Below are 27,601 nucleotides of genomic sequence, written 5' to 3'. Positions count from 1 at the left end.
ATCACCCGGTTTCCGTTACCTTCAGTGCATGCTCACGGGACTCTAGGGGAGCAGTTGGGCGCTGCGATAGCCGACATATGCGCGACAACCCTGATCACTATCTCCCATCGGCATCTTGCCACGTCTTGTGTCACGTCTTCCGCCCAACTGCTCGTAAAGAAGGCAGAAGACTGCTCTCCACAATGCCAGCCTTGTTGGGCAATTGTCGTCACAGGGTGCAGACAAATGACTCACTCACTCATGCCTGATGACACCAGCTTCACATGCAAACTTATCGTGGTTCGTTCACTCGCCTGCAAGAAACAGGGAAAGTCGACCCTGAAGTGGCGTTGGGCACAAAAGGCGAGGCTCTGGAGAGTATGGACACGGCAGCCGGATCTGGGTGGCCAGTTAGGGTCTGGCACCGAAGGTAGGTATGTACATGTAGGCATATGAACACGTGCATGCATGGCAGGACGAAAGATGCGGGGATGCGGCTCAACCTTCTCTCTGTTCAGTCCAATACCTGGCCCTGCCCCAATGCCCGGGCAGCTATTCAGGTCTTGTCCTTATACGTTGCTTTTGGGCTGCCCCGCGTGGACCCCCGACCCTTCCCTGCCTCATCTATGCCCAACACCCACTCCAACCGGAAATGCTTCAGGGTCTCGATCAAGTCCTCTTTCCACGTTTTCATTTCATTCATGCCCCTGTAAATTTTCTTGACCTCCTCTTTCATAATCTCTTGCTCCTTCTCATCCGCATCAGCCTTCTGCTCAAGCGCTGCCTTTCGCTTATCGAGATTCTCCTCCTTTTCCCGCAATTCTTTCTCCTTTCGCTGTAGCTCTTCCTCCTTTTTTTTCTGGGCAGCATTCTTTCTCTCCCAGTACAACTCAAACGCTTTCGTCATATCCTCTGTGGTTCGTTCTTTTAACCGACCTGGGGTTGGGGAAAACTCATTGCTGGTTCGCGGAGGCTCTTCCTGGGGTTGATTCTTCGGATCTTTTGGATGCTTCGACTGTCTTGCCTGCCTTACCGGCCTTTGCTTAGCCCGCTCCGCCCGCCGTGCTTGCCCTGCCATTTCGGAGCCAGACTGCAAACAGGTACGAAATTTATCAGCCAGAAATTCATCACCGTCCCCTATATGCCATGAGTTGGGTTCAACCCACCATTTTCCGCGGTGAATGTCAATTTCGCGGACAACTCCTAGAGAATGAGGAGCTTGGGTTACCGGTATTCACTGACTGACTGGTGGCGGCGAAGTCCAAGGTTGGGAACATGAGATGAAGAGACAATCGACAAACTCAGCGAAAGAACAAGGCTAAAGCAACGCCGCGTCATGAAGCGTCATCTCAATATCAAAAGATTCACCTCCACCCCCACGTTTGCAACCGTGTACCACAGGGCTCGGATTTCTAGGATTGGTAATTATCATCTGCCTGGGATTCTCGGGCTGTGGCCGCTTTCCATGTCACCCAGCAGCCTCCTAAAGTTCCAAAGGCCCTGCGTGCAGATGAGCGAGGTGTTTCACTGGTCCACGTGGGAAATTGTTGCCACACAAAATGAAGCTAGCTCCTGCAAGATGTTGAACGGGGGTTGGCCAAACCCTAGTTTGCATTCGTGGTGCGTAACATTGGGCATTTCAATCCAGTCCAGATAGGTACCTACGTGGTTTGCCGGGTTGCCCACCGTGTTTACCTGTTCATGAGGCTGCGATGTTGCATTGCACCGTTCGCCTGTCTCAGTTTCTACATGTACACGTACATGTACGGTACCCAGCTACCCGCATGTTCCAAAAACACGTCACACATCGACTGGCCAAAGGCCCAAAGCCTTCCGGGCAGTCTACGATGGCGCACATGCACGTTTCGCACGTTGCTGCCAAGTATCAGCGGGACCATAAATGACGAAACCTGCTCATTATTGGCTCAGCCTTGCATCGATCGGCAAGTGTCAGCTGTAGTCGTGCCGGCGATGCATCAACACTTGACAGCTGCAAGTTTGCCTCGGCGGACATGCAGCTTCATGCGACGCTCCTCCAACCAGCTGTACCGCTCGCTGAGTGACTTCCCGATCTCGGCCGCCGAGGTGAATCAAAGGTGTTCCCCAGGCGAACACTGATCACACCTTTTGAAGTTTTGAGCCTCATGAATTATGCCTCCTAGCACGAGGTTTCTCCTCCCGATCCATCGGCCCCGGACACTTCGGGTGAACACCTACACATAAACGGAGGCCGCTCACACTACAGGTGCTGCTCCAAGATGCAAGACATCGGCGCCCTGTATCCCCTTGGTCCGCGGCCCGCCCGGGTCGACAATCCGAGTTTTGAGTAAGTGTCCCTGGGTGTCCCTCAGTTTGTAAAGCCATGCGATTTGAACGTTGCCAACCGCCATGTTCTTTTTTTTCTTGGATTTCAGCGTAGTCCTGGTCCACGGGCGTGGAATCGATGCCGATAAAACATGGGCTTCCCTTTGGTCCGAGCACTGCGTCGAGAACAACGAACAGCGGGAATTGAGAGTCTTCACGTTCACCTACCAAGACCGCGTCAACAACCGCTATCGACCGCAATCGATTCGTCTATCCGCCGAAAAGCTTCTCCAAGACTTAATCAGGCAGCGATCGGTCCCCGCACAGGAGATGCGCCCTATCATGTTTGTCGGACACAGCACCGGTGGCGTCATTATCAAACAAGTAGGCATTGCATTGTTCACGACTACAACCTACAACTTACGCCCGAGGGCTTATGCTGACACTGTAACCAGGCGTTAATTACTGCCCGGCACGACCCGCGATTTCGGAACATCGCCTACTCCGCATGCGCCACCGTACCTAAGCACTCTTCTCGCCCGACCAATGGCCAGCGGTGATTCTAACTAAGTTCATAGATATTCCTTGCGACTCCCCACCGCGGTTATAAGGATGTTATCCAAAGGATTTTCAACGCGGACTCCTTGAACCTCCGCTTGGGAATCCAAGCCCCACCCGATCTAGTTTGTGACGATGACGACAAAAGCCTGAACATCATATCAACCGAGTTCCTTCATCTCTACCAGGGCGATCTCGTGTTTCGAAACCATACAGAAGGCAAAGCTCCTCCGGGACTTGATGAGCAGGTAAGAATCTCCTGCATGCTGCGCCCTGGCGCCATATAATAGCTTAATATGCAACGAACCTGCTTCGTGGCTAACGCGAACGTAAACATTCCATAGATTGTGGAGGAGCAGAATGCGGCCCTAGACCAGGGCATGGATTGTGATATCTTGGAGAAACAACTAGATCACTTCCAAATTTGTACTTTTGACATTGCGACAAAGGACGGCCCCAGATGGCTCATGTCACTCATCGACCAAGTAAAAAGAGATTCGCCCAAGTTTAAAGGTAAACGCAGGGCCGTTTTCCCTCAAGTACCTGATCAGATGCTGAAAACCTATTGGCTAACGTACTGTTCTGCAGCGGCGATGTTCAGTCACAACAGATACAGATTGTTCCAATTGCTGAGAATTCCCGACATCCTCCTTCCTTGCCCTCCCAGTCCCGTCATACCAACACAGGGGACCTGTAACTGGATTCAGGAGCAGGGAGAGTTCAAAGAATGGCTCAGTGGGCCGGAAAACCATAGGAAGCTATGGATAACCGGTGGGCTTGGCTGCGGGAAGACTTTCCTAGCCGAGCATATCAGGTTGATCGTTATGAACGAAGACGACCGGGATCTTGTCATCCATTTCTCGCTCGAGTCTATGAAGGAGGGTTTGATCACGCCGAGGCGGATGTTGGCCTGTTTGATCCACTCGATTCTCGTCAACTACCCGATGATCCCTGTGAAGTTCGCCAATAGGAAATGGGATCAACACGTGCTATTAACGGACGACGACATCGAATTACTTTGGCGCCACACAATTGCCGAAATTACGACAGAGCGGCGTTTAATACTCATCGTGGATGAGATGGATCGAGTAAGCGACAACCAGGACCAGATGAAACTCGGGCCAGTATTAAGAGCTATGTCTGGCGAAACAAATCCCGCCACCATCAAGCCAATGCTCGACTGCAACAAAATCCGAGTATTGGTGCTTTCCCGGCTCGGTGGTGATCACCATGAACCCCTCCTGGGGTGGGGCCCATCGGAGTACCAGATCCCACAAAACAAGACAAAAGGCGACATCAAAAAGACCGTGGAGGAAGAACTAGACCGTCTGGCAAAACACGGCAAACTGGACCATGAGGCGAAGGCCGGCATCGGCAAAAGAATTCGGACTATTGCCGGCGATATGTACATCTTGGCCCATCTCGCTCTCAACGAGATCACCAGCACCCCAGGAAAGACATCAGTTCCTTCACTCCAAAACAGTATCGCCGGTTTTTATGACCACATCTTAAACCGCCTAACCCCGGGAGGCCAAGGGCTGGAGAAACCAAATAGATTTTTGCGCGATGTTCTCTTCTGGATGACATATCAAGGGCATGCCATGAATGAAGTCGAGCTAGAGCTCGGGCTGGCAATGGTATTCAGGCCTGGCTTCCCAGCGGGATCGGAATCATCGGATTCCTACCAGGGAGTCGTCGACGAAGGGTTGGTCAACAATCCTCAGACCGGGCATACCAACCTGAAGCGTGAGATTCTACTCAACTGTGCACCACTGGTGAAGTTCCGGTCCGATGGCCGTTTCGAACCCGTCCATAGGACCTTGAAGGAGTTCCTTGCAACGTCCCCAGAAACGTTTGCGAGGCTGGCGAACCTCACCCAGCACAAAAACTACGCTTTTGACGATCAAACGGCCGACGAAATTATAAGTTTGTTCTGTATGGATTACCTGCTCCTCTCGTTCTTCGGGGACGCAGGAAAACGGGATTTGACTCCCGAGGAGTGGGTAGCTAAGGTAGAGCAGCGAATCGATGACCACGAATTCGTCACCTACGCGGCCCGGCACTGGGTCTACCATGCCAAGCTCTCATCAAAACCGTTCAAGGTTAACTTGTCCGACATGGACTCGTCTTCTTCCCAGTACCATCTCCTTAACTTCAGCGAGCCACATGCCTTATGCTGGGCTGAGGTGTGGTGGTACTACACGAACTGGACCGAAGGGGATCGTTTCCCAGGTTCACATGTCAAGGTTCCCAACACCCGAATATTGAGGCGGAGGGACCGGAGCTCCGATCTGAATCTTGCTCGACATTTGGCAACGCCTTCTGGTGCATTGCGGTCCGACTATAAGGGCCCCAGTCCCGTTCTTAATGGGCCGGGTCCCGCTCCTAACCCCCCGGCTGTTGAACTGCCGGCGGAAGTTCAAAAGCACGAAGGTACTCCTGCCCCGGCTGCTGAACTGCCGGCAGAAGTTCAAAAGAACGAAGGTTCTCCTGTCCCGGCCGGTGAACTACCGGCGGAAGTTCAAAAGCACGGAGGTTCTCGTGTCCCGGCTGCTGAACTACCGGCGGAAGTTAAGAACAAAGATTTTCCTGCCCCGACTGACCCATCCCCACCCCGCGCGGAAGTGCCCCGGGTTTCTCCCAAGCCAAAATACAGCGGTCGTTCTTCAGCGCCACCTACCAAGCCTAAGCCATCTCCGGTCACTAGAGGGCGCCATCCTGTTGAAAAACCACCCGCCCATAGGGGGTCGAGTAACCAGGATGATCCAGATCCAGGGTGCTGTGGTTGCACTTGCACTATTCTCTAGGAAGTGTTCATAGAAAACGACATGCAGTCCTGCCGAGATAGTTCTGGGATTTTCCGTTGGAGTGATTGCATGTATTGAACCAAGCAACGAATACAAAATTTACAAACTCACCTGGTACGAGAGGATGGCCTCACCTTCCATGTACATACCTAGTGTATGTTGAGGTTCAAGCCCACGAACGATTCTGTTGAGAAAGCCCCCTTCTATAGTAGGAACGATAACATATGATCATGACACTCTATGTAATAATACGACGAGCAAGAAGTGAGAGACAACAACCTCCTCACCCCGCTACATCCAATGCTCAGTACGCCGGAGGGGCCACAGAATAAGTCTCAAACGCCTTCTCCCGAATCTTCTGCAGCGCCACCCTCGCCTCCCGCAACTCCTCCTCCCTCCTCTTCAACTCCGCATCCAAGTCCCGCGCTCTCACCCCAGCCTCAGCAGCCATAGCATCCAGGCGCGCCGCCGCCTGCCGCACCTTGGCCGCCGACGCCTTGATCTTGTCATGAAACGCCAAATCACTAAAAATATTATCAAAAAACACATCACTCAACAAATGCCCATGATCAATCTCCACCACCGGCAGCTCCCCCACCGCGGCACTAAACCCCCTCGCCTGCACCACCTGCATCCTCGCCCCCAGCATCTCGCTCTCCGCGCGCTGCAGCGCATTCCGCTCCATCATATCCGCGATCGACCCCCCACTCCCCCACATATCATGCCGCGACGCCGTCAGCGCCTGCTCCATGGCTTTGCTCGCGTTGGCCATCTCCCGCTGCGCCCCCGCCAGCAGCCGCACCGCCATCTGCTCGGCCTCGGCCCGTCCGCGGACGTCGAGGTAGGTGCGCTGGGCGGCGGTGGTGCGTTGCTCGTGCTCGTCTTCGCCGGGGAGGGCGGGGGTGGGGCCGCTGAAGATGGATTCGTAGAGCTGGTCGAGGGAGGTTTGGGCGGTGGTGTGTCGGGTGACTTGGGCGGAGAGGTCGGTGGCGGCTTGGCGGGCGGCGGTGAGTTGGGATTTGATGTTGGTGTTGACTTGTTGTTCGCTTTGGAGGGCTTGGAGGGCTTGGAAGTACTCGGTTTCTTCCTTTTGGGCGCGGGCTTCGAAGGCGGCGCGCTGGCCGGCGGCTTTGAAGAGGAAGCGGCGGAGGACGGAGTCGCGGTATTCTTTGTGGTCGCTGAACTCCCTCACGCGCTTGATGTCCATGATGGAGAGGCGCCTGTCGCTTTTGGCGGCCTCGGACTCGAGGTCGGTGATGAGCTGCTTTTGCTGCTCTAGTGCCGGCGCGGCATAATCTGTTTCGGAGAGCACGCGGAGGAGCTCGGTGTTTTTGGCCGCTGCTTGCGGGATGGTGGTCTCGAGGGAAGTCATGGTGGTGGATGGCAATGTGGTGTTGGGGAACTTGGGGTTGGGCTGTGGTACGGTGTGAGCCTGTGACAACATCATTGTAAAGAGGGGTTCAAGTGTGTGATGTCATGGACGTGGCCCTGCGAAAGATATGTAGGTTCCGATCTTTATAAATGGAATTTCATCTTGCTGCGCCAGCTTGGCGGTCATGAGTCCCTACGGCACCATACATCAAACATTGTAACGGCGGTGGGGGCCAAATGTCTGGCAGGTGAGGCCTCCGCAGATCACGGAGGCGATGCGGGTTCCACAGCCTTAATCCTACCGGCAATCCTACCCGAACCACAAGCTTAGCTGTTGTTAGGCGAACTCATGGGCTCCCAGAGGTACACAAATTGAAACATCGCCGATGGGTTTCGCTTTCGTTGCAGTGATAACCAACATGGGAATTGCTTGATACTTGGCTCCACTGCAAGGCTCAACTTCATATAGAACACTTGACGAGAATGCCTTGTCCCCTCATTCCATTGTCGACCTAGTGGAAGTCGGGCGTTAATTGCACGATCACGGGTGGGTCAACTTACCTCTAGGCTTTTCGAACAACAGGGTTGCGTGCGCCTTTAATTGACTTGCGCGTGCGTGAGTTGGCCCAGTAAAGAGTGTGCTCATAATCGAAAAGATCAGACGGCCGTTCCACACAATATATGGAAAGAACCCGCCGTTGAATTCCAACGAGGGCCACGGACCGGGTAGCCTAACGGTTACTGGCGGTGGCTCCTCGGCCTGCGCTAGCTAGTTCACCTTGACAGGTACCCGGTCTTAAGGGAGGCTATAGGTTCGAATCATGATGCTAGCACGGGGATTTTCTTAGGGGGCGCCGGGACGCTGGCGGAGTCCTCCAAATGTAGAAACGAGCAGCTCCCATCGGCCCGACGGGGCATCACGGAGCTGCACCACGGAGTAAACCCGCCTCGAAGTGGGTTTCGTAACCGGCTACCTCTCTTCGACCGCCAAGGGAGCTAGCCGGTGAGCTTTTTGCCAAAGTTTCGGAGGTTCAAACACGGCGTCCGTTCAACGACGAGCCCTGATTCTAAGAGTAGCGATGCTACAATGAGCTGGTCCGGAGTAACATGCCCGAGATTGAGGAACGTAATGAGGAACGTGATGGGTTCGTCTGGAGTTGTGATTCAAATCCTGACTAACGAAATTGGCAACCTGCAATTGCTATACACCGCGGCGCCTTCTCAACCGTTCGGGCGAAGGTGCCATAGTCCACCATATGTTATCCAACTTCTCGTCATCTAATGTTCCCACCGACCCAAGCTCGCTCGAGCCCTTGACAAGACGCGTGATTCTCGTCAATGGCATCGCCCCGGAGTCGAGGAGCGGCCAAAGTTTGCCGACCATAGTCTCCACCGCGACCTTGAACACGGGTTTAAACCACTCGTTCTCTTCGTGATCCTCCTCAAATCCGGAATCCGCATGTACAGACACGGCAAGTAAGAATGGAGCTGTAGGCCGCCAGAGCATCGACTCAGAAGTCGGCAGTTCATCGTCGCGAAGAGACATGACAGAGTTGACCGCTTCTTGCGAAGCGCAGAGAAACAGACCATGCGACAGCCCTGCCGGCAGATCCTTTTCGAGCTCCTCATACCTCCGCCTCAACGCCGCCGCATCGGCCCCAGCCAACCCGGGATCCTGAACCCACCGAAGCTCAAAGTTGTCCTTTCCCTGCTCCCAATCCTCCAACCCTTTTTCCTCCTCCCTGCTAAACGCAATCCTCACAATCCCATCCAACCTCCTCTTATACCCCTCCCACCCTTCCTCGTCACCATACAACACCGTCCGAAACACCACAAACCCCCACATCCGCCCCCGATGCCGCCGCCTCCACTCCCGCAACCAATTCGGCGCTAACACGGGCCTTGCCGGTTCCGACTTACTATCCTTTGAGAGTTTCTGCTGTTCGCGAAATAGGTGCATCGCGAGCGCGCCTACCCCGCTCTCTCCCAGCACGTCGCGCAGGCCGGCCTGCATCTTTTCGAGCTCATCTTGGGTCAGGGACGCGCGGTCTTCGGCTGTCGCACGACTGAACTTGGCGAAGTTCCAGCCGGGAGGCCAGTAAGAGCTCGAGGCGTCGGAGTAGGTGGGGGTGGCGGGTGCATTGTGGTTGGGGGGTTCGGAGGAGGGTTCTGAGGGGGGGTTGTTGATGTTGGGATGGGGCATTTTGAGTTGTGGTGATGTGATGTTGAGAGTTTTGGGTGAGCTTAAGGGGCAAGCAAGGAGAGGGAAAGAGGGGTCTGATGAAAGATTGATGGATGAGTCAGCTCGTATGGTCAGTCGTACAATACCAGACAACTTTCCTGCCTGAGTGCTTAAACTCTGCATCTCTTGGAGCAAGAAAACTGTTGATCCTTATGATGGAGGCCGACTCTCCCCATGCCCGCTTTCAGACTTGGTTTCCATTCATCTCAAGTACAGAGAGATTACTGTCACCTTTTGCATCAATATCCCTGGTACCGTCGGCATCCATAGGTACCTACCTACGGTAATTAGATGTATTGTTTCAGTTCTTCAATTCTCTAGGAAAACCCACATTAAGTGCCATGATCCTATCCGCATATTAGGTATCTATCTACTAATCTTTCTTTCAGTTTACTTTTGTACACTTGCCCATTTTTCGTATCCCTTAGCCCTTTCTCATTATGGATACCCCTCATCTTCAACAGCACTAGCACTAGCACTCGACCATTGACCACAGAGACGAACTGACTGTTTCGGCTAAACAACGCTGCACGCAGCCAATTTCCTAAACCCAGGTTAGTTAATGCAGGGCATTTCTGTAACAGCCACGATAGGACGGCACATGGCTGACTGCCGGCGTCGCATAAAAGTCAGACTGCCCCCCTGGGCAAGTCCATCGCGGAGATAGGATGGGATGCGGCAGCTCCCGTGCCATGGCCCGCCAATCTTGCCGTTCGCAATCGGGAGCAACCCTCCTTTGGGAAGGTGTCCGCCAGGCATTCCTCGTGGGGACCTTTGGAGGCCTGGGCTTGGTGCGTTGGGCTCTCGATCCATCCTCAGATGGAAGGTTACAGCAACCCAATCAGGGGCTCGCAACACCGTCTCACCTCCCGTACAGGGAAGTTCAGATGCACGTCATGCCCTAAGGTTGGTGTAGTTTCCTCGGTTTGTTCAACGAGGGGGCCGAGAAAACGCAAGAAAGAGCCCGCCAAGGGGGAACCAGCTGATCCATTCCTCGTTTCGGCGCCGATCAACGCGGTACTATAATCCTACCACAGCGGTGTATAAGATCTTCGTTTAAAAGCCCAACGACCCCGACCCAACTAGCCGTCGACCAACCCAGGCACGAGACCAGCGACATCCCCTCATCCTGCTCAACATGCGGTACTCTCTTCTTGTTTCGGGCGGGCTTCTCGCCCTCGCGGCGGCCGCGTCTGTACCATCGTCGGAGAAAAAGTCGTACGACGGATACAAGGTCGTTCGCCTGACGGTCGGGGAGCACGTCGCCAAGGTCCAAAACATCGTCGACAGACTTGGTCTCACAACATGGAAAGGAAAGCCCCGCGCCAATGCTGACGCCGACATTGTCGTGCCGCCTTCCCTGATCGGTGCCTTTGAGGCCGAGATTGCCGGCATGAAGGCGGTCACCATGCACAGCGACTTGGGCGCGTCAATTGCCGACGAGGCATCGTTCAGCGTCTATGCCGGTATGTCGCCTGTTATTTCTAGGATGGTTTATTGGACGTTTTCTGACTCTCCTACCATGCATCAGCCGGGTCCGCCAATGCTACATGGTTCAACTCGTACCACAAGTACAGCGAACACCTGCAGTTCTTGGATGATCTCCATTCCCAGTATCCGAACCAGTCACAAGTGGTCTCGGCTGGAAATTCCCTGAAGGGGAACGCCATTACCGGCATTCACTTCTGGGGCAAGGCTGGCAAAGGCAAGCCCGCCGTTGTGTTCCACGGCACTGTCCACGCGCGGGAGTGGATCTCTACCATGGTGAGCTACCACGGAAACGGCCAGAGTCCTGGGCTGCTGCGCACCTGTACTAACCTAGGCTCAGGTCGTTGAATATTTGGCATTCAACTTGCTCACCACCTCCGACAATTCCGAAGTCGAGGGCTTCCTTGACAAATACGACTTCATTTTCTTCCCTGTGGTCAACCCTGATGGTAAGACAGCGCCTGACTGATGTCGTTCATGCCTTCAGTTTACTGCGCATGTTACTGACGACGGCCCCATAGGCTTCATCTACACGCAAGAGTCAGACCGCATGTGGCGCAAGAACCGGCAGACCACTTCCGGCAGCAGCTGCATCGGGCACGACATCAACCGCAACTGGCCGTACAAGTGGTCCACCAGCGGGGGTGCCTCCACCAACCCCTGCGCCGAGGACTTTAAGGGCAAAGCCGAGGGAGACGCTCCCGAGACGGTCGTCTTGGCCGACTGGTTGAAGAAGACCCAGGCAGCACAAGGCGTCAAGCTCTTCATCGACTGGCACGCCTACTCGCAATTGCTGATGACCCGTACGCACCCCCTCCCCCACCTCACCAAGTCCAAACACCAACAGCGCGTGACTACAAATTAAGCCGAGCCCAAACTAACACCTCCCAACAGCCTACGGCTACTCCTGCACCGCCCTCGCGCCCAAGAACGACGAGCTGCAGTCCCTGGCACGGGGCGCCGCGGCCGCCATCAAGGCCGTCAACGGCGTCAGCTTCACCACGGGGCCCATCTGCTCCACCATCTACAAGGCGACCGGCAGCAGTGTGGACTATGTCAACGACGTCACGGGCGCCGACTACGTCTTCACCGTCGAGCTGCGCGACACGGGCGCGAATGGGTTTGTGCTCCCGCCGAACCAGATTCTGCCAAGTGGGAAGGAGGCGTATGCGGGGGTGAGGTATTTGCTGCAGAATATGAAGTGAGGGTGGTTTGGCCTTTATGCGGGAGGTGCGTGAGGGGAGGGTCTGAGGGGGCACTGTTACGGAGGGATGGTGTGCATGGGGGAATGGAGCTTGAGGTGATAAGACCAGACATGTCTCATGATATGGAAATGAAGGGGCATATGACAACAGACCTAGTCGTATATACCAAACCCACTATCCAAAAGCACGATCCAGGTTGTTGGAACCGGCCTGGGGGTAAGAACATGCGCTAAGTCCATCAACAGTCATGTGCAAGTTGTGCAGATCGTGCTCATAGTCCAGGCTCGGAGGCTCCCGTCGTTATACTCCCCCTTTCCCATTCGGTCTATGATTAGCACCCCCTCAGCGGCCCCTGCACACCATTCAGGATACCTTTACCGGTCTGGACCTTGATTGTTACACTGACCAGCACTGACGCAACATATTCAGCTCTTGTTGAACCTTGAGCGACGATCTTGCCTCCAAGGACAATGGCTACTCTTTAACCCGCCAAGAAAAACGTCAGTTGAACTCAGTTCGGCGCATCCTGCCACATCATTGGTCAATTCGACGCGAAAGCCGAAACGATGATGTCAGAGCCGCCGTTCTTGGACCACCGGTTCGGCGTTTGAAGTCATCGCATCTCGAAGACCCAGTTGTCGTTCGTCCTTAGGTTGGCTTGAGATGACGCTGTTGGAGGTCCCCTTTGAGGTATTAATGGGTTGGGGGCCGCCCCTTTTTTTGCCTCATCCCATCCACAAACCACAACCCCTTTTCTCGCCCCCTAACCCGCCTTTTCACTTTTCGCTCTTCGCTTTTCAGCGCCTCTTCACAGCCAAACGCGATAACGGCGCCATGGCAGCTGCATCCATTCCCGGGTCCTATCCAGGGGCATATCCTGATTCCATTCCCCCGACCCCCGAGGAGACCATGCAACAGCCGGTACAGGACCAGCACCAGCGTCAACACAATAAGCTGCACAAGCCCGCCGACCCCCGTAGCCACAAGTACACCGATTCCGGTGTTGGCATGGCCGGACAGGGACCCATCCAACCGTCCACACACGGCGAGTCGAATTGGAACGGCCCCGAGGAAGCAATTGGGGGCGGGACTTACGTCCGAGATTATACCCAGCCTACCGGCCACCTAAAGCCTACTGGCGGTGCTGACATCAACACTGCAACAACCGCAGCCCAGCTCGCCAGGAGCGATACAGTCCCCCGTGAAGCTGCGGGGACACTTCCAACAGCTGCTATGATGGGAGGCATGACCACAGCTGGGTCCGACGATGTGCAGAGATCCGATCTCGCAAACCGGACCCAACAAACCTCCAGTGACGCTGCCCCGTACTGGGGAAGTCTACCAACCGGTACTAATGGAGCTGTTCACAACACCGTGGCTGGTCACGGAAGTGCTACGGACGATCACAATGAGCATCACCACCTGCCTCCAAAGTCAACGTCACCAGGGCGGTCTGTCATTGCCGGCGGTATCGCTAACTATCCTCGTGGCGGCGTTTACAACACCGTAACTGGGCACGGAAGCCAGGACCAAGAGGCTGCACGCCACAACCAATCCCGCGATATTGACGGCGCTGGCAACATGGCTGGCGTTGTCGATCCTGCCCATGATACCATGCTTGCCGCACCTCTACCAGATATCCCTGAAGGCAAACAAAAGACCAACTACCAGCCGACCTTGGTGCCTGAAACGGCTGTTGGCGACGATGTCATGCTCGCAGAAGCTGCCTCCCGAGATGCCAGGCATTCCCCGCAGGTGGGAAACTCTGAGGCTGCCGCTCCGCGTGCTTTTCCTCTCGTGGAACCGACAACTGACAACCGCGATGCCAAACGTGAGTCGACATCGCCATCGCGGTACGGTGCTGCTGCTGGTGCTGCCGGGCTCGGTGCCGGCGCAGCTGCGGCTGCATACGCTGGGCAACACCGGGGGAGAAGCAGCCCACCAGATCAGGATACAAGACATTCCACATCTCCCCAGCTAGACAACAGACACCAAACTGCCGGGGCCGTCACGGGCAAGCGGCGGCCTTCCCAACAACGGTCCCCAGTCGAGAAATCTACGAGCCGTGAGGAGGGGTCGCCAAAGGGTGAAAAGAAGCACAGGCTTCTCGGCATCTTCCACCGACACAAGGATGAAGGTAAAGAGGACACCCACCACAGAAGTTCTGCCGGCGACCGCGTGGAGTCTACAAAAGAGGATACCGTCGCAGTCGACGGGCCAAACCGTTTGCGTAAGCTCAGCAAGGGTGAATCGGCCATGCACCGCAGACGGTCGCCGTCGGCCAACAAAACCGACCCCGAAGAGCATTCCAGCCACAATAAGGAGAAGGCCGCGGCCGGAGCGGCAGCAGGAGCTGGCGCCCTTGGGTTCCTCCATCACCGTAAAAGTAACAGCACCAACGAGAAGCCCAAGGACACCACGAACCCTACCCTGAACCCAAGGTCTGCTGACACCAGCGGAGCTGGTCCTGCTGGAGAGACTCTCCATCAGGTCGGTCAAGTCTCCACCCCATTTGAGCATCCGAGAGAGCCTCCAATGCCACTGTCGGGACATGAGCAGCACCCTGGGGATTACAACCCCCTGGCAATTGGCATCCCGTCCGGTGTAGGCCATGAGGCACATTCCACCGCCCGGGGCACCACGACAAACGAGCCGGGGAACTACAACACTCTGGCATCTGGTACGGCTTCCGGCGTCAACCCTACCCGGTCAGAGGCCACACAGAGAAACGTGGTATCAAGCCATCCCGGCGGTTACAACGTCCTTGCCTCTTCTGGCCAGCCTCCGGCAATCCCAGGTTCCCAGGAGCGCAACGGTGGCGCTGTCACGCAAGAGCCAGGCCATTACAACACCTTGGCGTCTGGCATCCCCTCCGGCATTGACCGTGGGTCTTCCGTCCCAGTGACTCAAACCGGAAACCGCGATACTGCGACGGATGATCTCAAAGATGATGGCGAACCCACCGAGTATAACGTCCTTCCGTCAGGCACCGTGTCCGGCGTCAAGGTCAAGCCCAAGTCCCACCGCCACAGCAACCACGGGACTAACGCGAGCACGTCTGGTATCAACAACCCCCCGGCCTCCAGCACCACCGCCCGCGACGATCCGCAACACACCTTCCCCAGCGGCACGCCCATCCCCCTGCACCTCCGCCGCGAGCGCGACCACGCCCACCACCTCAACGCCAGCCAGGAATCCGTCCCCGGCATCACCAGCTACGCCCACCCCGACCCCGACCCCGCCGAGCAACACATGAGTCCCGAGGTCATGCCCGCCGCATACACAGCAACCACCCACCCCCCACGCGAGTACCAACACCAAACCACTCAACCCCAAACCGAGACTCAACCCCGAACCCAGCCTCAGCCCCAGAATCTGAACCGCATCCCACCGCCCGGACCAACAGGGTACGCGCAGGAACAGTACCCCACCCAGCAGCGCACCGCCATGGGGATGAGTCCCGCCGTCATGCCTACTGCGTACACTGCGTCGGCTAACCCCCTGCGGGAGTCTCACCAACACCAACAACAGCAATACCAGCAGAGTGTGGACGGCCAGCAGCGCGCCACAAATGACAGGCGCTTCAACCCTGCGCTGGCGGCAGCGGCGACGTCGTGGGCGGCTGCGGGGGCTGCTTCCGGGGCGGCTATGGTGGGGGGGAGGGGTGGTGAGGGAGGGGAGAAGCAAGGTGTAGTAGGGAAGAGAGTGGCGAGGTGTCAGCATTGTGGGGGGGAGAATGATATTGGGGGGGAGGTGGAAAGGGTTGTGCGGGAGATGGGGTTGGGGGGTGAGGGTGGGAGGAGGGTTTAGGTTCCATTGGGTTTGTTCATTGTTTGAGGTCTGGTGGATGTGGGGGTTGTTTGTTTGGACTGCGAGGATGGGTTCGTGTCTGTTTCTATGCGATGCCCGGCAACAGTTGATGTGTGTTAGTTAATATATTTCATAGATTATCTCTACAGGGACTTGCTTTGCATTCGATTTCTGATGATCACATTCGCTGAGCTGGTCGAGTTCGTTGCGCCGGCTCGCTGAGCTTAGTGGTGAGCACTCAGGGGAAAAGCACCCCATCCCTCCCGCAACATACTACCATTATACATCATGGTTTTGATACACCCTTCCGCACCATGTCTACCCCCAAATGCTCCCTCCACTCTTATCCGCAACTACCGTTCCAGGCGCATCCCATTCCGTGTGAAAGTTAAATATCTCCCGGCGCTTAGTGATCGCATTGTAGGCGTAAATCCCTCGCAACTCTCGAGACCCATGCCCAATCACCCTTACCATCCTAGGGTTGGGTAGTCGCGCAGCTAGTGCCGCCGCCTGAGCTTCAACAACGTGCTGTGTATGTGTAAACGGGGCCAGTATGGAGTCACAGGATCTTGGATTCCACCGGCCTCGGCCAATAAACGGTGAATGAGTAAAGTTGATGATCAGCTCCTCGAGTTTCAGCGGCCCGTTGGTGTCGTCCGGCAGTGGCTCCAAAAGGCGGTCGCATATCAGGTGCATGCGACACCTGAGGCGCCGCAGGGACGGAAGAAGGGCGTTGATGCAGCAGCAGAGGTGTGCGATGTGATCATTGTATCCCGGCCGCCCTCGCCATAGGGCCAGGCGAGTGGGGATGTTGATGTGCAAAGAGGTCAGGGGGCAGGCGGAAAGGAGGCTGCCAATGGACCCTGTTGAGAGGCCGAAGAAGTTGACCTGTGCAACGATGGATAGCGCCTTCAACTGCGGGCATTGGCGCAGCAAGACGGCCAGCTGATCCAAGTGCGAGTTGGCTTCGACAACGCGTTTGTCGTTGACGTTGGGACGGTCTGGAGCAGTTTTGTCGACGAAGTGTAGCACCAGGTTCACGGAGCCAACATGCGGCTGGATTCGCCCAAAGGCCTCCTCGTTCGCGAGAAGTCGTGCCAGTGTCTGGAGACTCAAATGGGGATCCCGGGCTAGGATCAGCCATGCTAAGCTGTACCAACGCTTGGAAACGCGTAGCCTGTTGGTGTCTTGATGGAAAAAGCTCGCGCCAACGTGGTCTAGGATGTGCAACAAAATCTCGGAGGGTAGTTGAAGTAGGGTCATGGGTGCCATCATGGCGACTATCATTCGGGGTTTCTGAGGGAGAAGTGAGGCAATGTGAGGAAAGGTAAGGTGCGTTAAAAGCGGAGGAAAGATGAGCTGCGAGCAGGCATCGCCCGCTGCCTGGCAGGTAGCAGCGAATCGTTTCTCGGGCTGTTGTTTCCCCGACTGGGCGCGCCAGCTCACTCAAGGGGCTTGAAATAAATGTAAGAAACGACGGACACAACTGCTTCGTAGTGGATGATTGACACGAAAACAAGACGGGCAAGTATCGCCGAACACGCGTTGCACAGAAAACTAAGTTCAAATTCCAACACACAACGCCATGCTAAAATCGCTCTTCAAATCTACCAAAAACACACCAACAACCGTCGTCCCAAACAGCATTAACCACCTTTTTAATACCCCCTGCCGGTGTACTGGTCGTTGTGTACCGGCATGTACCCACTCGGGGCATATCTTGCGTCTGCCAGAGCCTGCTCGGACACTGGAGCAGGTGGCCGTGGCGCATCATAAATACGCGGGGATGCGTACAAGGGGGGCGTCTCAGGAGAACCATACGACGTCTCCACCCAAGTGTTAGTAGGAGGCGGACTGTATGGCACCGGCGTCCTGACCCTCCCATGGCGAGGCCTCGCACCCCCTCGTGTTGTCGAGACCTTGAGCCTCTGCTTCTCCGAATCGTGACCACGCGAACCATAATCATGATGCTCGTGCCCGTGTCCTTGGCCGTGTCCGTCGTGTCCGTGCTCGTGGTGGCCGTGCCCGTGTTCATCTCCGATGAGAGGATCTCCGGAGTTGGCGTTCCTCCTGTTGGCAATATAGGCGCCGAGCCGGTCTAGCATGATGATCAAGTACAACAAGATGACGGCGATGGGGAGCATGGCAGGCGACCCTAGCAGGTCGTACAGGACGCTCGGAATGGCCGACAGGCCGAGAATCACGCCACCGGCAAGGAGAACGGCGAAACGCGTCGTCAGGGCCACGTAGTCGAAGGCATCCACCTTGGTCGTCCGGATCAAAATCATGACAACGAGGAAGCAGCCGATGAGGATCAGAAAGGCGCTCCAGAAGTACCGGTAGATGAGCTTCCACGAATCGACCATGATGGTGATGACATCCTCGTTGAGTGGCATGCTCAAGCCGAGCGAGCTGTACAGGGCCGCCGCCGTGTGCTTGTAAAAGACCAGGACTAGGTCGGGCCAGTCGTTGTCACTGGTGCCTTTCACGCTGCTCCCGCAAATGCCCGTTGTGTTGCCAATCTGCATGATGTCCTCGTTAATGGTGGGGAGAAATACGAGACTTGTCAACTTCTTGTCGAGCTGTAGGTACTTGACGGAAGCGGTCAACTTCTCAGCCAAAGCCTCGCCGTCGAGGTGGTCTATGAGGCAGTACTGCACCACCGACCTCTCGAATCGTGTAATGCTCTTCGCCACGTACCGGGCCAGGGCAAGCTGCTGGGCACCCTCGGCCAGCCCCACGATGGCAAGGTGGATGGGGAAGTGGAGGCAAGACCAGATCTGCTGTCTGATGGTGCCAAAGTGGCTGTGCGGCTGGTGGTCAAAGTAGATCATCCACATGCCGACCTGTTTTGTGTTAGCCTATCCGTCCTCGCAACGGCATGTTAGGGAGGCCAGGGCCGAAGGGGTGCCTTACCAAGATCAAGACGATGCAGAGAACCAACCCTGATCCCTCGGGGTCCAGTCCGCCCTTCCCCATCATGCGAGAGATGGTCTTGGTCACACCAATGGCACCTTCGCCGATGACAATCAGCGTGAGCAACCCCATGCGCTCGACCAAGTGCGTCTTCTTGAAGCTCAACATTCTCCAGCAACTCGAGATGGCGATAGTACCAACCGTCTCAAGAGACATGATGATCCACCAGATACTGTAGATGCCGTTATGGCTGTCTACAGGCTTGGACTCGGCAAAGGACGGGATCATGGCGGCATAGGCGGCTGTGGCCGCGAGGTAAATAAAGGTGTTAAGGGACAAGGGCAGGTACAGGTCTGACCGCCTCGCCTTAGCAATAAAAACGATCAGAACGAGATACTGTATGCTGAACAGCACGCGGCTCATGACCAGGGTGTAGCACAGAACCCGGAAGTTGGTGTTGTCTCCCTTCACCGTGCCTGGTGCAAAGGCGGACCCCACCAGAGCGAAGCCAACGAAGGCGATCATGATGATAGTCTTGCACACCCGGCTGTAGATGCTGTCGTTCTCGAAGCGGACATCGTAGAGGACGGTGTGGAACCACGTCACCCAGATGATGGCAAAGAAACCGATGTAGGCGAACAAGGAGGAGTGGTCCACGATGTAGTGGTACGAGGTGAAGGTGGCGAGGTTGGCGACGAAGAAGAGATCGAAGAACAACTCGAGCGTGCTGGCCTCATGTCTCGGGGCGAAGACCAAGTGTTGCTTGTCGACGCCCTGGAGGGGATTCTGTATCCATGGTACGATACTATGAATACGCCTTTTGACCCTCGCCGCATGTCTATGGAAGGTCGTCTTGTTAGTGTATGCTAAGGGTATGCCCAAGACGGCAACATGGACAGTCTTACATCGTTTTCTGGCGTTTAAACGGAGCCATCGTCATTTTCTTGCCCGACTCGCGTCGTCCGAAGTTGCAAATCTTCAAAGTAGATGCCAAGGGAAGACAGGAAAGATGGAGGGACGGAAGGGATCGACTTGGCGAAAGCTTCTTTTTACCCAATCTCTTCAGGGCTCTAGACTTGCTGCCTGGTTACAGCAACCGGGGTGACAACGTTGTGTAGCATGCGGGAGTTTGGCCCTGTCACGTACTCAGGCCAATGAACACAGAGGTTGACTTTCAGCTTCGGGTCTTTCTCACCTCAGCCGCAGGGATAAAATTAGGCTCTTGATCCTTCTCTCTCAGGTTGTCTCCCCCCGATGTAACCTCCAACGACTCACAACTGCAATCCGCCGAGCTTGCCCAGCAACCGAAGGATGCCGGGAAGTCTCTGGTGAGGTTCATGGTATTTATCTTTTGACTCTGGTCCATGAACTGGCGTCAAAAACGGCCCAAGAAACACCTCAGGTGGAAACCTTGAACTCTGCGGGGCGCCAGACGTGTCAGCACTAAGGTGCGTGGCAGCGCCATGTCCACTTCGAAGCCAGACTCTGGCGAATAGAGCAGGGGTTCCTTGCTGCCAGTTTAGGAAATTCGAGACACGGCGGGCTGTGATGGGCTGGTTACCACTAAAGTGTGGCGCGACAGAGACAGCCAGACTGACCGATAGACATCGCGTTATTCCCGTGAAGGACAGAGCACAACAGCCTCACCCTTCCTTCGAGTCCTACCCAACCATGGGGGCTAAGCAATGGAATCATCCCCCCTCCCCTTGATGCGTCCTGTCATTGGGTAAATCGTGGCTGCCTGTCAACGCTTTCGGCTTTCCCCCATGCCGAACCCTCAACACGAGCCCCGGAATTAACTCGCAATCTCACCCCAACCCACCACTTGCCCACCAGGCGATTCAGGCCGAGGAAATCTGGCCCAAGAAATGCGCCGGCGGTCTAAAAGAGGATTGGCATGACATTCACAGAAACAGCTGAGCCAATCGCCCGCTACCAGGCAACGCGCCGCTCCAACCTGACTTACACACAACCAACAAGTCAAACCCCTTTCGTCCAACGGAAATGGAGGTCAACTGAAATGCTCATGGTGTGACGAGGAGAAGGTGGTAAAGGGCCCGTGGCGAGCCCAACTTCAAGATGTCCCCCTGTCGCAATCTGTTAGTCCTTGGGAAACGCGGTCGACTTCACACTTACAACCCCATTGAAGCCTCGCGATTCTATCAAATAGTTCGTCACATTCTGTTGTTTCTCTTAGCCCTAGTCTATCATTCCAGCACGCGTTTACTTTGCTGGATCGTGACCCTTTACACCGTCACACAACCCTCTGCGCTGCACCCCTCCCCAGCTGAGTTGACCCAAGCACAACATGATAACATCGTCAGGCGTGTATGCATGTACAACCCAACTCCTCACATCGTCGTCCCACTAGCCCTGAACCAAGTCAGTGCGAAACGAGTCCAAGGTGACGGAAAGACCAACCCTTCCCTCCCCCTTCCCTCCCCCTTCCCAAATACGCACCACCGGTAAATAAATACATGTGCATACATACAAACCTACACCGGCAACTCCCTCCTCGGCTCCGGCCGCGGCGGCTTCCCCTCCGGCGCGGCATTCTCATCCGCCCACTGCACAACGCGCTCAAACGAGCGGCACTTGTGCTCGGTGCTGTAGTCCGGGACGATGGCCATGCGGCCCGACCCGGGCGGCTGCTCGACCCAGTCGGCCGTGATGATGCCGACGTCGGCCTGGCAGAGCAGCGCCTGCCGCAGCATGTCGATGCAGTGGTCGACCTTGGTGCGCAGGACAGGGGCCGGGTCGTCGAAGGCGGAGGGGCGGTGGGCGGGTTGCGTGTAGTAGTCGGGGTAGGTGTATTGGCGGATGAGGTTCTGGTGATGGGGGGAGGGGGGTGATTAGTGAGGGGGGTTGGGGTGGTGAAACGTGAGAGGGGGTGGGGGGAAGGTGGTTAGGGATGTGTGCGTACCAGGCAACGCATCTGATGGAAGATTTCGATGTCGACGTAGTATTGGTTGGCCCGGGCATTGGGGTAGCTGACGGCATCGCGGGACTTGCCGATACGGTCGATGACATAAGGCCATACAACAGACTTGTTCCCTTTTCTGACGTCAGTCGAGGTCGAGCGTGGATGCTACTCCGTCAAGACAGAGGAAATAGTTACGATGTTGCAAGTACTCCCAGGCGTTGTCAAGCTCACGGCTCGGCGCGCCCTTGTACAGGTTCTGATGTTCCATGGCTCCTTAAAATTGGACCTGCTCGCGATACGCGGGGATATGGTTAAGAATTGGCGCTAAGGTTGGTCGGTCCGTGTTTAGCTTTGGAGTTTCCTTTGCTCCCCTTAATTGGGCACTACTCACAGTAGAACGGCTGTCGCCTTTGTCTCGTCACACTTTCCTCAACGATGGTTACCGTTACCCCGATCAAGAAGAGTATCGTATAAAGGCAAAGGTACTTTTCAGGCGACCACTCCCTTCGTGTCTTGATCCTTTGACTTTTGGGTCGACCGCCCTCGCCCCCAGCGTTGGGACTAGGTGCGACCTTTTGGCCTTCGATATCGGCATCCCGGTTCTCGGTAAGGGGGGTGTCAGGTGCGAACTCTTCCTCAGACGGGGTTATGGGCTCGTAAGGCGCGCCCCTGGACTCGTGCGGGGATGCAGAAATGAGAGACACCATTTTCGAAACGAGATGAGATCAAGTCGTTGATCGTCCAGGTAGTGAGGAAGTTAGCTTGAGCCGGGGATAAGACAATGCCGCTAGCGAAGGACGGTCGGGAAGATAACTGGGGTAGATATAGTAAGGTGTTGGGGATGTGAGATCCAGGAGACGAAGGCTGTTCGCAAGTTTTAATAGTGAACCCTCGGGCACCGGTAGGCACAGCACCGAGTCAGGAATCAAGTGATCAAATCGGAAAGTACGGGAGCATTTTTCATCATAGGCAACTCGTTTAAGCCTAGGGCTTCGGCGTCTCCACCATGTTCTCCAAAATCATGGCGTTGAAGTTGTAACTATCGGATGGATTGAGGGTGTCACCAATAATCAATAGCTCCTTCACAGGGGCTGCCATGTCACGACTACATGAACGATGAGGTCGATGACGCTCCCCTTCCTGTTGCGTCCACACGCTTGCCCCCGACGTTTCAAGTTGGTTACGCATGTGACCGCGAGGGCGTTACATACCTAATGGATCATGGGATCCCGGCCAGCCTGCGGCGAGTGATGACTTCTTCAGGCATCGAACACATACTGTGAGTCTTTGACGATTATGAGTGGGCTACAGACTCCCGCTAGTTATCCGTATGCGCACGTTCCCCCCCTACACACGTACCCATAACCACAACACTTGCCAATGGCCCGCTTCGATCCCCATCTGCTGGCTCCCCCAGTAGTACTGCCAAGCAGGTAAAGCATCGTGGGTTCCAGGCACGACGGCCTTGATATCGTAAGCGCAGTTAATATTGCCGTTGCAGACAAATGGCTTGGGCAAACCGTCCTGTTTCCGCCCATTAGCTTGCGATCATATTTACGTCACTGCAACCAGGGGTGGGACCGTGGGAGTAGGGGGTCGGTGACGCAGCGGTGTAGGTCTTACGATAGTGTAATAGTACTCGTCGTACTGATCCCAATCTGCTTCTCCGCAGAAGAAGGCGTGCGAGCTCTCTGTCAGAAGAAATTAGTGATTTGTGGCCTCAACGCAAATGTTAAGAACCCTCTCGAACTAAAACTGATAACTAGATAGATCTCGGGAGATAGCGAGAGCTACAGGGAATGGGGAAACAAAGCAACGAGTGTCTCCGTTATGCTACGTACGGCCGTAGATGCTGTCCGTGTTGCGCGGCATGTTTGGGTTCTGGAAGGTACAGTTCCCCGCAGACGTGAAGAGCGTGTGTGTTGACGTCTCGGAGCGAGTGAAGACGGCGCAGTCGTTGAGCGTCAGCTCGCCGCGCGCGTTCAAGCACCCGACCCTGTCGGTCAGGGAAGCGGTTCTGACGTCGGTGCTGTTCAGGACCTGGATCTGGGCGCGGCCGACAAACTCGTCCGGGGCAGAGGCATGGGATGCTTGTGCCCAGAGGAGGGCAGACAGGACTACTGGAAGAAGGCGGAAGTTCACCATAGTGGTTGTGGACTTCAAGTTGCTGTCGGGCTTGGTAGTTTGCGGGTTGCAACAAGATCTGTTGTTGTCTCCTAGAATGTGGGTGGTAGGAAATAAAGATAGGAAATCCCTAGGTTTTAATACTTTCTATACTACCTGCCTCACGGGAAGAAATAAGGTTGCCTTGTCCGGCCACAAGCTTTACTGGAACTACTGGATCACATTAAGGAGGTACCTAAGACCCTGTTTCTAACCCCCCCCGAATCCCTAAGCCTTTTTGGCACTGAAACTTGTTGACTAATGCCTTACATCTAAAAGAACTTCTGATCTAGTGTCGTACTCGCCCCAGAATTAGCGTTGCATCCAACGTTGGTAAGGACTTTTCGGGGCCCTGAAGCTACTATCGTGACCGACCTGCCGTCCTCTTGGAGATTCGGAACCACAAACTCCTTGCATTACAAATGAAGTCCACTCCACTGCATTTTAAGCTTATTCAGCGGATGCATGCCGAAAAAGAGAAGAAAAAAAAAGGAAAAAAAGGCTGAGGTAGGCAATAATAGAACGAGATCCATGGTTCTTGTTCGGGGGTTGCCCACCGATCCCATTTCCAACACTAAATACCGGACATCTCAGTTCGGTGAGCAATCTTAGAGGCCTGTTCGGACTCCATGTATGTACCCCAACCTCTTCAAAGCCCCCACGAGGCGCCCCTTCCAATGACCGATGTTGCAGTTCGCAGGCACCCATTCCATCCACACAGCAAGCAGTCTTTCCGGTACCGTTTTGGAGAGCGGGGGAGTTTAGACCGGCCGACCCCTCCAAAGGGACGCTGAATTCGGCGGTTTTACCAGTCTTGGCGGATGTCGGGGGTGCAGCGAAAGTTGAACACGACCAACCGCCACCGTAACAACAAACATCAGAGTCCAGATGGGGGGTATTGGAATTGTGGACGGGACCAAGGCGAGCAAAGTCTCAGCCTCCAGACAGGACAGCAGCTGCCCTCCGAGCCATTTGCAGAGAGCCACCACTTCCACTTAGTGACAGGGCCCCGTCCAACCGGCCAGTCCCGTGAGACGCGGCACCTGAAGCGCCTGGCGTACTTTGGTGGGGCATCGACCCGAGTTGTCTTCAGTGGCGGTTGCGAAAGCCTCCAACTTCAACTTCTCGACCCCAGCGAGTCGTGGTGAGTGCAGGTGCCGAGGCTCGGCCTGGGTGGAGCGTGGCGACGGCAACTAGGTGCTGTTGGAAAGAGTTTGGACCGAATCACGACCGACAAGCGGCCGGTTGTACGTTGATGCAACTCGAGTCAAAGTCTAGGAGGGCGGTTGTTGGTTCGACAAGTTTGGTGATGGAGAGGCAGAAAGTATTTGGTGAGAGCCAAATGAGAGTGCGAAAGTGAAGGGGTGGAAGCCTCCTTGACGAGAGTGAACATGCAAGTCATAAATCGTTTACTGTAGGGGTATCTATCTAACGCTGTCGTATCTGTTGGCTCGGCGAGATCGTCAACCCTAAGGGCAGGATGCCGTGGCAGATCCGGGCCCTCTATGCGCGATGGTGATTCCTGCGGGAAGGCGGGTTGTCGGGATCTGCATATCGGGTGAGATACAAACCCCCAAGGCAGTTCTAGCTCCCATCACTGACCTGCACTGGAGGCTTCTTTGGAATGTGGCCCAGCCGGCCTCGCATCCTCTGATGCCCTTTGCAGTGTCGGGTCGCTCACAGCCGCCAAAGTTTCGCGTCATCGTGGCGAGCTGCCTTGCCCCTGGCGTTGGGTGCTTCCGTTTCGGCGGCTAATCGGCCCTCCTAGTTGGCGAAAATCCTCACGTTGAGATCAACGCTGCCGGTTGCGAGAACGCAGCGGATTTGTGCCTCAGTAGCGCCGGCCCCGGCCGCCTTTCTCGGCGTCCCGTTCGCCTCCCCGCCTTGACCGTCACCGCCGTTCGCCACAGGCACGTCCTTGACGACCGAAGGAGCCCACCGGATGCATTGCACAAAGTGGGCGTGTGCGTCGGATATCGTCTTGACGCATCTCCCTTCTTGCGTGAGGTCCCAGCACCTCAATGTGTAGTCGTCGGAAGCCGAGAGGAGGTACTTTCCGCCCGGATGGAAGACGAGACCACGCACCCAGTTATCGTGTCCAACCAAAATCTTGATGCAGGTGCCCCGAGCGTCCCACAGCCGGATCGTCTTGTCTCTCGACCCGGTTGCCATGAATTCGACGGCGCTCGTGGTTGGAGGCTTCTTGACCCCTGCAATGGCGGCGAGGTGAGGGTAGGAAGCGGCCGGCGCGATCGCGCAGCAGAGAACAACGTGTTCATGGCCGATGAGCGTTGTTTTCGGTTCCGGGTTTGCTATCGACACATCCCACAGCCGGCTCGTGTAGTCGTCGCTTGTTGAGAGGATAAACCTGCCGTCAACAGAGGGGCAGACATCGCGCACCCACTCCGCGTGCCCTCGTAGCGTCTTTACGCAGTACCCCGTACTCACATCCCATATCCTGAGTGTCTTATCCCGACTCGCGCTCACCAACAAGTTGCCAGCGCCGCCCGCGACGCCGGATGGAATGAATCGAACCGCACTGACGCTGTGATCATGACCGGGCAGTGTTCGAATATTCTTGTAGTCGTCCGACGGATCCCACAGCTTGATCGTAAGATCCGAACTGCATGACGCAAGTAATGTGTTGCCGCGCGGCCCCCCAAAGTCGACATCCAAGACCGTCTTGGTGTGGCCTTTAATTGTCCGTTCCAACTCCCCTAGCTCCCAATCCCATATCTTGATTGTTTGGTCTTCGGAACCTGAAGCCAGCGACGAAAACACGGGATGGAAAGCAACGCAGGTGATGGGTTGGCGGTGTGATTGGAGCGTGTGTCGCGCGGGAGACTTCGGTAACCAATTCACCGGATCCTTGTTCTGCCTCGATGTGGGTGTCGCGTTGGAGAGCTCCGATTGAAGGGCGGCGTTGCGCGACTCGAGGTCCATTATCTACGACCGGAGTTGTTAGGAACAGAAACAGGGTAGAAACGAAAGCGCCATGTCGAAGAAGAAAGTGCATTGCAACGGGGTAATGAGATGTATGGCGCACCTTCTTTTGTAGCCGGACCACGCTCGTCCACTTCTTTTCCAAAAGGCCCTCATACTTCTTTGCCGTCGTGGCATCGAAGACATCCTCTCCCAGTCCGATCTCGGCTCGTAACGCTGCGGCGGTGCTTGTGAGGTTGTTGGAGGACAGGTAGGCGATGAGGGCTCGGTGTCTGTTTGCCCCGTTAGTGCCCGTTCCCGACTTCGTGGCGCGCCCCAACCAAGCTGGTGCAATACCTACAGCTCCTCAGCTTGTCGAGATGTTAATAGTTGGGCCATCGCAGAGGCACAGAGAGTACCGAGTCGGGAAGCTGCTGGGCGGGTGGAAATGCGCGGGGGTGATCGAATCGGCGGTCACGGCGCCGCAGTCGTTTGCTTGGTGGTTGGATGGACAGAATTAAGGGTATTTCGCGTCAAAACGGCTGATCCAACTAGCCATTGCTCTTATCAAAGTTGCCCAGCGCTGATTGTGGAGTCGTAGCTCGTTGCTAAAGTCGCGACGGCTCAGGGATGTCTTTGGTGGTATGTCTTAATCAACAGATCCTCGAGCGATGGGCACCAAAAGTGGATATTGGGTTCTGGAAACAAGCGTCCGATGCGTCGCGAATGTTCGAGTGGCCTTGGAACACGGCGAGACAATTCGGCGGTCGTCAAATGTTTCCGACGCCCGGGTCGTAAAGGAGAAGCTTCAAGTTGGCGTCAAATCTTAACAGTCGGGACGAGCATGGCGGGGCAAAGCAGCTTGAAACCCTGGGATAATTAACGAACGCCAGGGTGGGATTTGTTGTTTCTG

At 55.6% G+C, this 27,601-nt stretch overlaps 12 protein-coding genes across 12 annotated transcripts; 3 read left to right on the top strand and 9 right to left on the bottom strand.

The window, feature by feature from the left end:
- Window positions 1-264: 264 nt before the first annotated feature.
- F5144DRAFT_209476 (uncharacterized protein) lies at window positions 265-1,468 on the bottom strand. The gene is made up of 2 exons (XM_066783007.1): window positions 1,208-1,468; window positions 265-1,152 (listed from the first exon to the last, which is right to left on the bottom strand). The coding sequence occupies exons 1-2, from the start codon at window positions 1,254-1,256 to the stop codon at window positions 536-538; spliced, it is 666 nt and encodes a 221-aa protein (XP_066645511.1). The 5' UTR covers window positions 1,257-1,468; the 3' UTR covers window positions 265-535.
- Window positions 1,469-2,237: 769 nt separating this feature from the next.
- On the top strand, window positions 2,238-5,648 carry F5144DRAFT_547219 (uncharacterized protein; the record flags this gene model as incomplete). The annotated part of the gene is made up of 6 exons (XM_066787461.1): window positions 2,238-2,305; window positions 2,394-2,667; window positions 2,739-2,801; window positions 2,862-3,089; window positions 3,186-3,354; window positions 3,430-5,648. 6 exons carry the CDS (start codon window positions 2,238-2,240, stop codon window positions 5,646-5,648), a joined length of 3,021 nt encoding a protein of 1,006 aa, XP_066645510.1.
- Window positions 5,649-5,952: 304 nt separating this feature from the next.
- Window positions 5,953-7,020, bottom strand: F5144DRAFT_592152 (uncharacterized protein; the record flags this gene model as incomplete). Its single annotated transcript, XM_066790340.1, has 2 exons — window positions 5,953-6,150; window positions 6,247-7,020. The coding sequence occupies 2 exons, from the start codon at window positions 7,018-7,020 to the stop codon at window positions 5,953-5,955; spliced, it is 972 nt and encodes a 323-aa protein (XP_066645509.1).
- A 1,133-nt stretch (window positions 7,021-8,153) lies between these two features.
- Window positions 8,154-9,107, bottom strand: F5144DRAFT_569954 (uncharacterized protein; the record flags this gene model as incomplete). Its single annotated transcript, XM_066788730.1, has 1 exon — window positions 8,154-9,107. A coding segment is annotated over one exon (873 nt), but the record flags the coding sequence as incomplete, so codon positions are not given.
- A 1,130-nt stretch (window positions 9,108-10,237) lies between these two features.
- On the top strand, window positions 10,238-12,077 carry F5144DRAFT_209303 (uncharacterized protein). The gene is made up of 5 exons (XM_066783005.1): window positions 10,238-10,727; window positions 10,793-11,025; window positions 11,090-11,198; window positions 11,271-11,552; window positions 11,644-12,077. Exons 1-5 carry the CDS (start codon window positions 10,400-10,402, stop codon window positions 11,952-11,954), a joined length of 1,263 nt encoding a protein of 420 aa, XP_066645507.1. The 5' UTR covers window positions 10,238-10,399; the 3' UTR covers window positions 11,955-12,077.
- A 711-nt stretch (window positions 12,078-12,788) lies between these two features.
- Window positions 12,789-15,986, top strand: F5144DRAFT_547215 (uncharacterized protein; the record flags this gene model as incomplete). The annotated part of the gene is made up of 2 exons (XM_066787460.1): window positions 12,789-15,621; window positions 15,901-15,986. The coding sequence occupies 2 exons, from the start codon at window positions 12,789-12,791 to the stop codon at window positions 15,984-15,986; spliced, it is 2,919 nt and encodes a 972-aa protein (XP_066645506.1).
- F5144DRAFT_569932 (uncharacterized protein) lies at window positions 15,692-17,096 on the bottom strand. Its single transcript, XM_066788729.1, has one exon. The coding sequence runs from the start codon at window positions 17,049-17,051 to the stop codon at window positions 16,083-16,085; it is 969 nt and encodes a 322-aa protein (XP_066645505.1). The 5' UTR covers window positions 17,052-17,096; the 3' UTR covers window positions 15,692-16,082.
- Window positions 17,097-17,422: 326 nt separating this feature from the next.
- On the bottom strand, window positions 17,423-19,614 carry F5144DRAFT_487994 (bacterial low temperature requirement A protein-domain-containing protein; the record flags this gene model as incomplete). The annotated part of the gene is made up of 3 exons (XM_066785635.1): window positions 17,423-18,610; window positions 18,681-19,518; window positions 19,586-19,614. The coding sequence occupies 3 exons, from the start codon at window positions 19,612-19,614 to the stop codon at window positions 17,423-17,425; spliced, it is 2,055 nt and encodes a 684-aa protein (XP_066645504.1).
- Window positions 19,615-21,175: 1,561 nt separating this feature from the next.
- On the bottom strand, window positions 21,176-21,871 carry F5144DRAFT_601890 (uncharacterized protein; the record flags this gene model as incomplete). The annotated part of the gene is made up of 3 exons (XM_066791172.1): window positions 21,176-21,508; window positions 21,604-21,734; window positions 21,799-21,871. The coding sequence occupies 3 exons, from the start codon at window positions 21,869-21,871 to the stop codon at window positions 21,176-21,178; spliced, it is 537 nt and encodes a 178-aa protein (XP_066645503.1).
- An 81-nt stretch (window positions 21,872-21,952) lies between these two features.
- F5144DRAFT_209278 (uncharacterized protein) lies at window positions 21,953-22,375 on the bottom strand. The gene has a single exon (XM_066783004.1). It carries the CDS (start codon window positions 22,308-22,310, stop codon window positions 21,987-21,989), a length of 324 nt encoding a protein of 107 aa, XP_066645502.1. The 5' UTR covers window positions 22,311-22,375; the 3' UTR covers window positions 21,953-21,986.
- A 212-nt stretch (window positions 22,376-22,587) lies between these two features.
- Window positions 22,588-23,825, bottom strand: F5144DRAFT_620262 (uncharacterized protein; the record flags this gene model as incomplete). The annotated part of the gene is made up of 4 exons (XM_066792009.1): window positions 23,445-23,825; window positions 23,243-23,294; window positions 22,963-23,067; window positions 22,588-22,642 (listed from the first exon to the last, which is right to left on the bottom strand). Exons 1-4 carry the CDS (start codon window positions 23,746-23,748, stop codon window positions 22,588-22,590), a joined length of 516 nt encoding a protein of 171 aa, XP_066645501.1. The 5' UTR covers window positions 23,749-23,825.
- Window positions 23,826-25,530: 1,705 nt separating this feature from the next.
- On the bottom strand, window positions 25,531-27,087 carry F5144DRAFT_601888 (nuclear distribution protein PAC1-1; the record flags this gene model as incomplete). The annotated part of the gene is made up of 3 exons (XM_066791171.1): window positions 25,531-26,712; window positions 26,813-26,981; window positions 27,050-27,087. 3 exons carry the CDS (start codon window positions 27,085-27,087, stop codon window positions 25,531-25,533), a joined length of 1,389 nt encoding a protein of 462 aa, XP_066645500.1.
- Between the last annotated feature and the right edge of the window lie 514 nt (window positions 27,088-27,601).

The sequence above is a fragment of the Chaetomium tenue genome, assembly GCF_020726465.1.
Source record: "Chaetomium tenue strain MPI-SDFR-AT-0079 chromosome Unknown F5144scaffold_3, whole genome shotgun sequence".
In the NCBI taxonomy this organism is placed as follows: Eukaryota; Fungi; Ascomycota; class Sordariomycetes; order Sordariales; family Chaetomiaceae; genus Chaetomium; species Chaetomium tenue.
The sequence above is the reverse complement of the archived record's forward strand: the minus strand, read 5'-3'. Positions and strand labels throughout refer to the sequence as shown.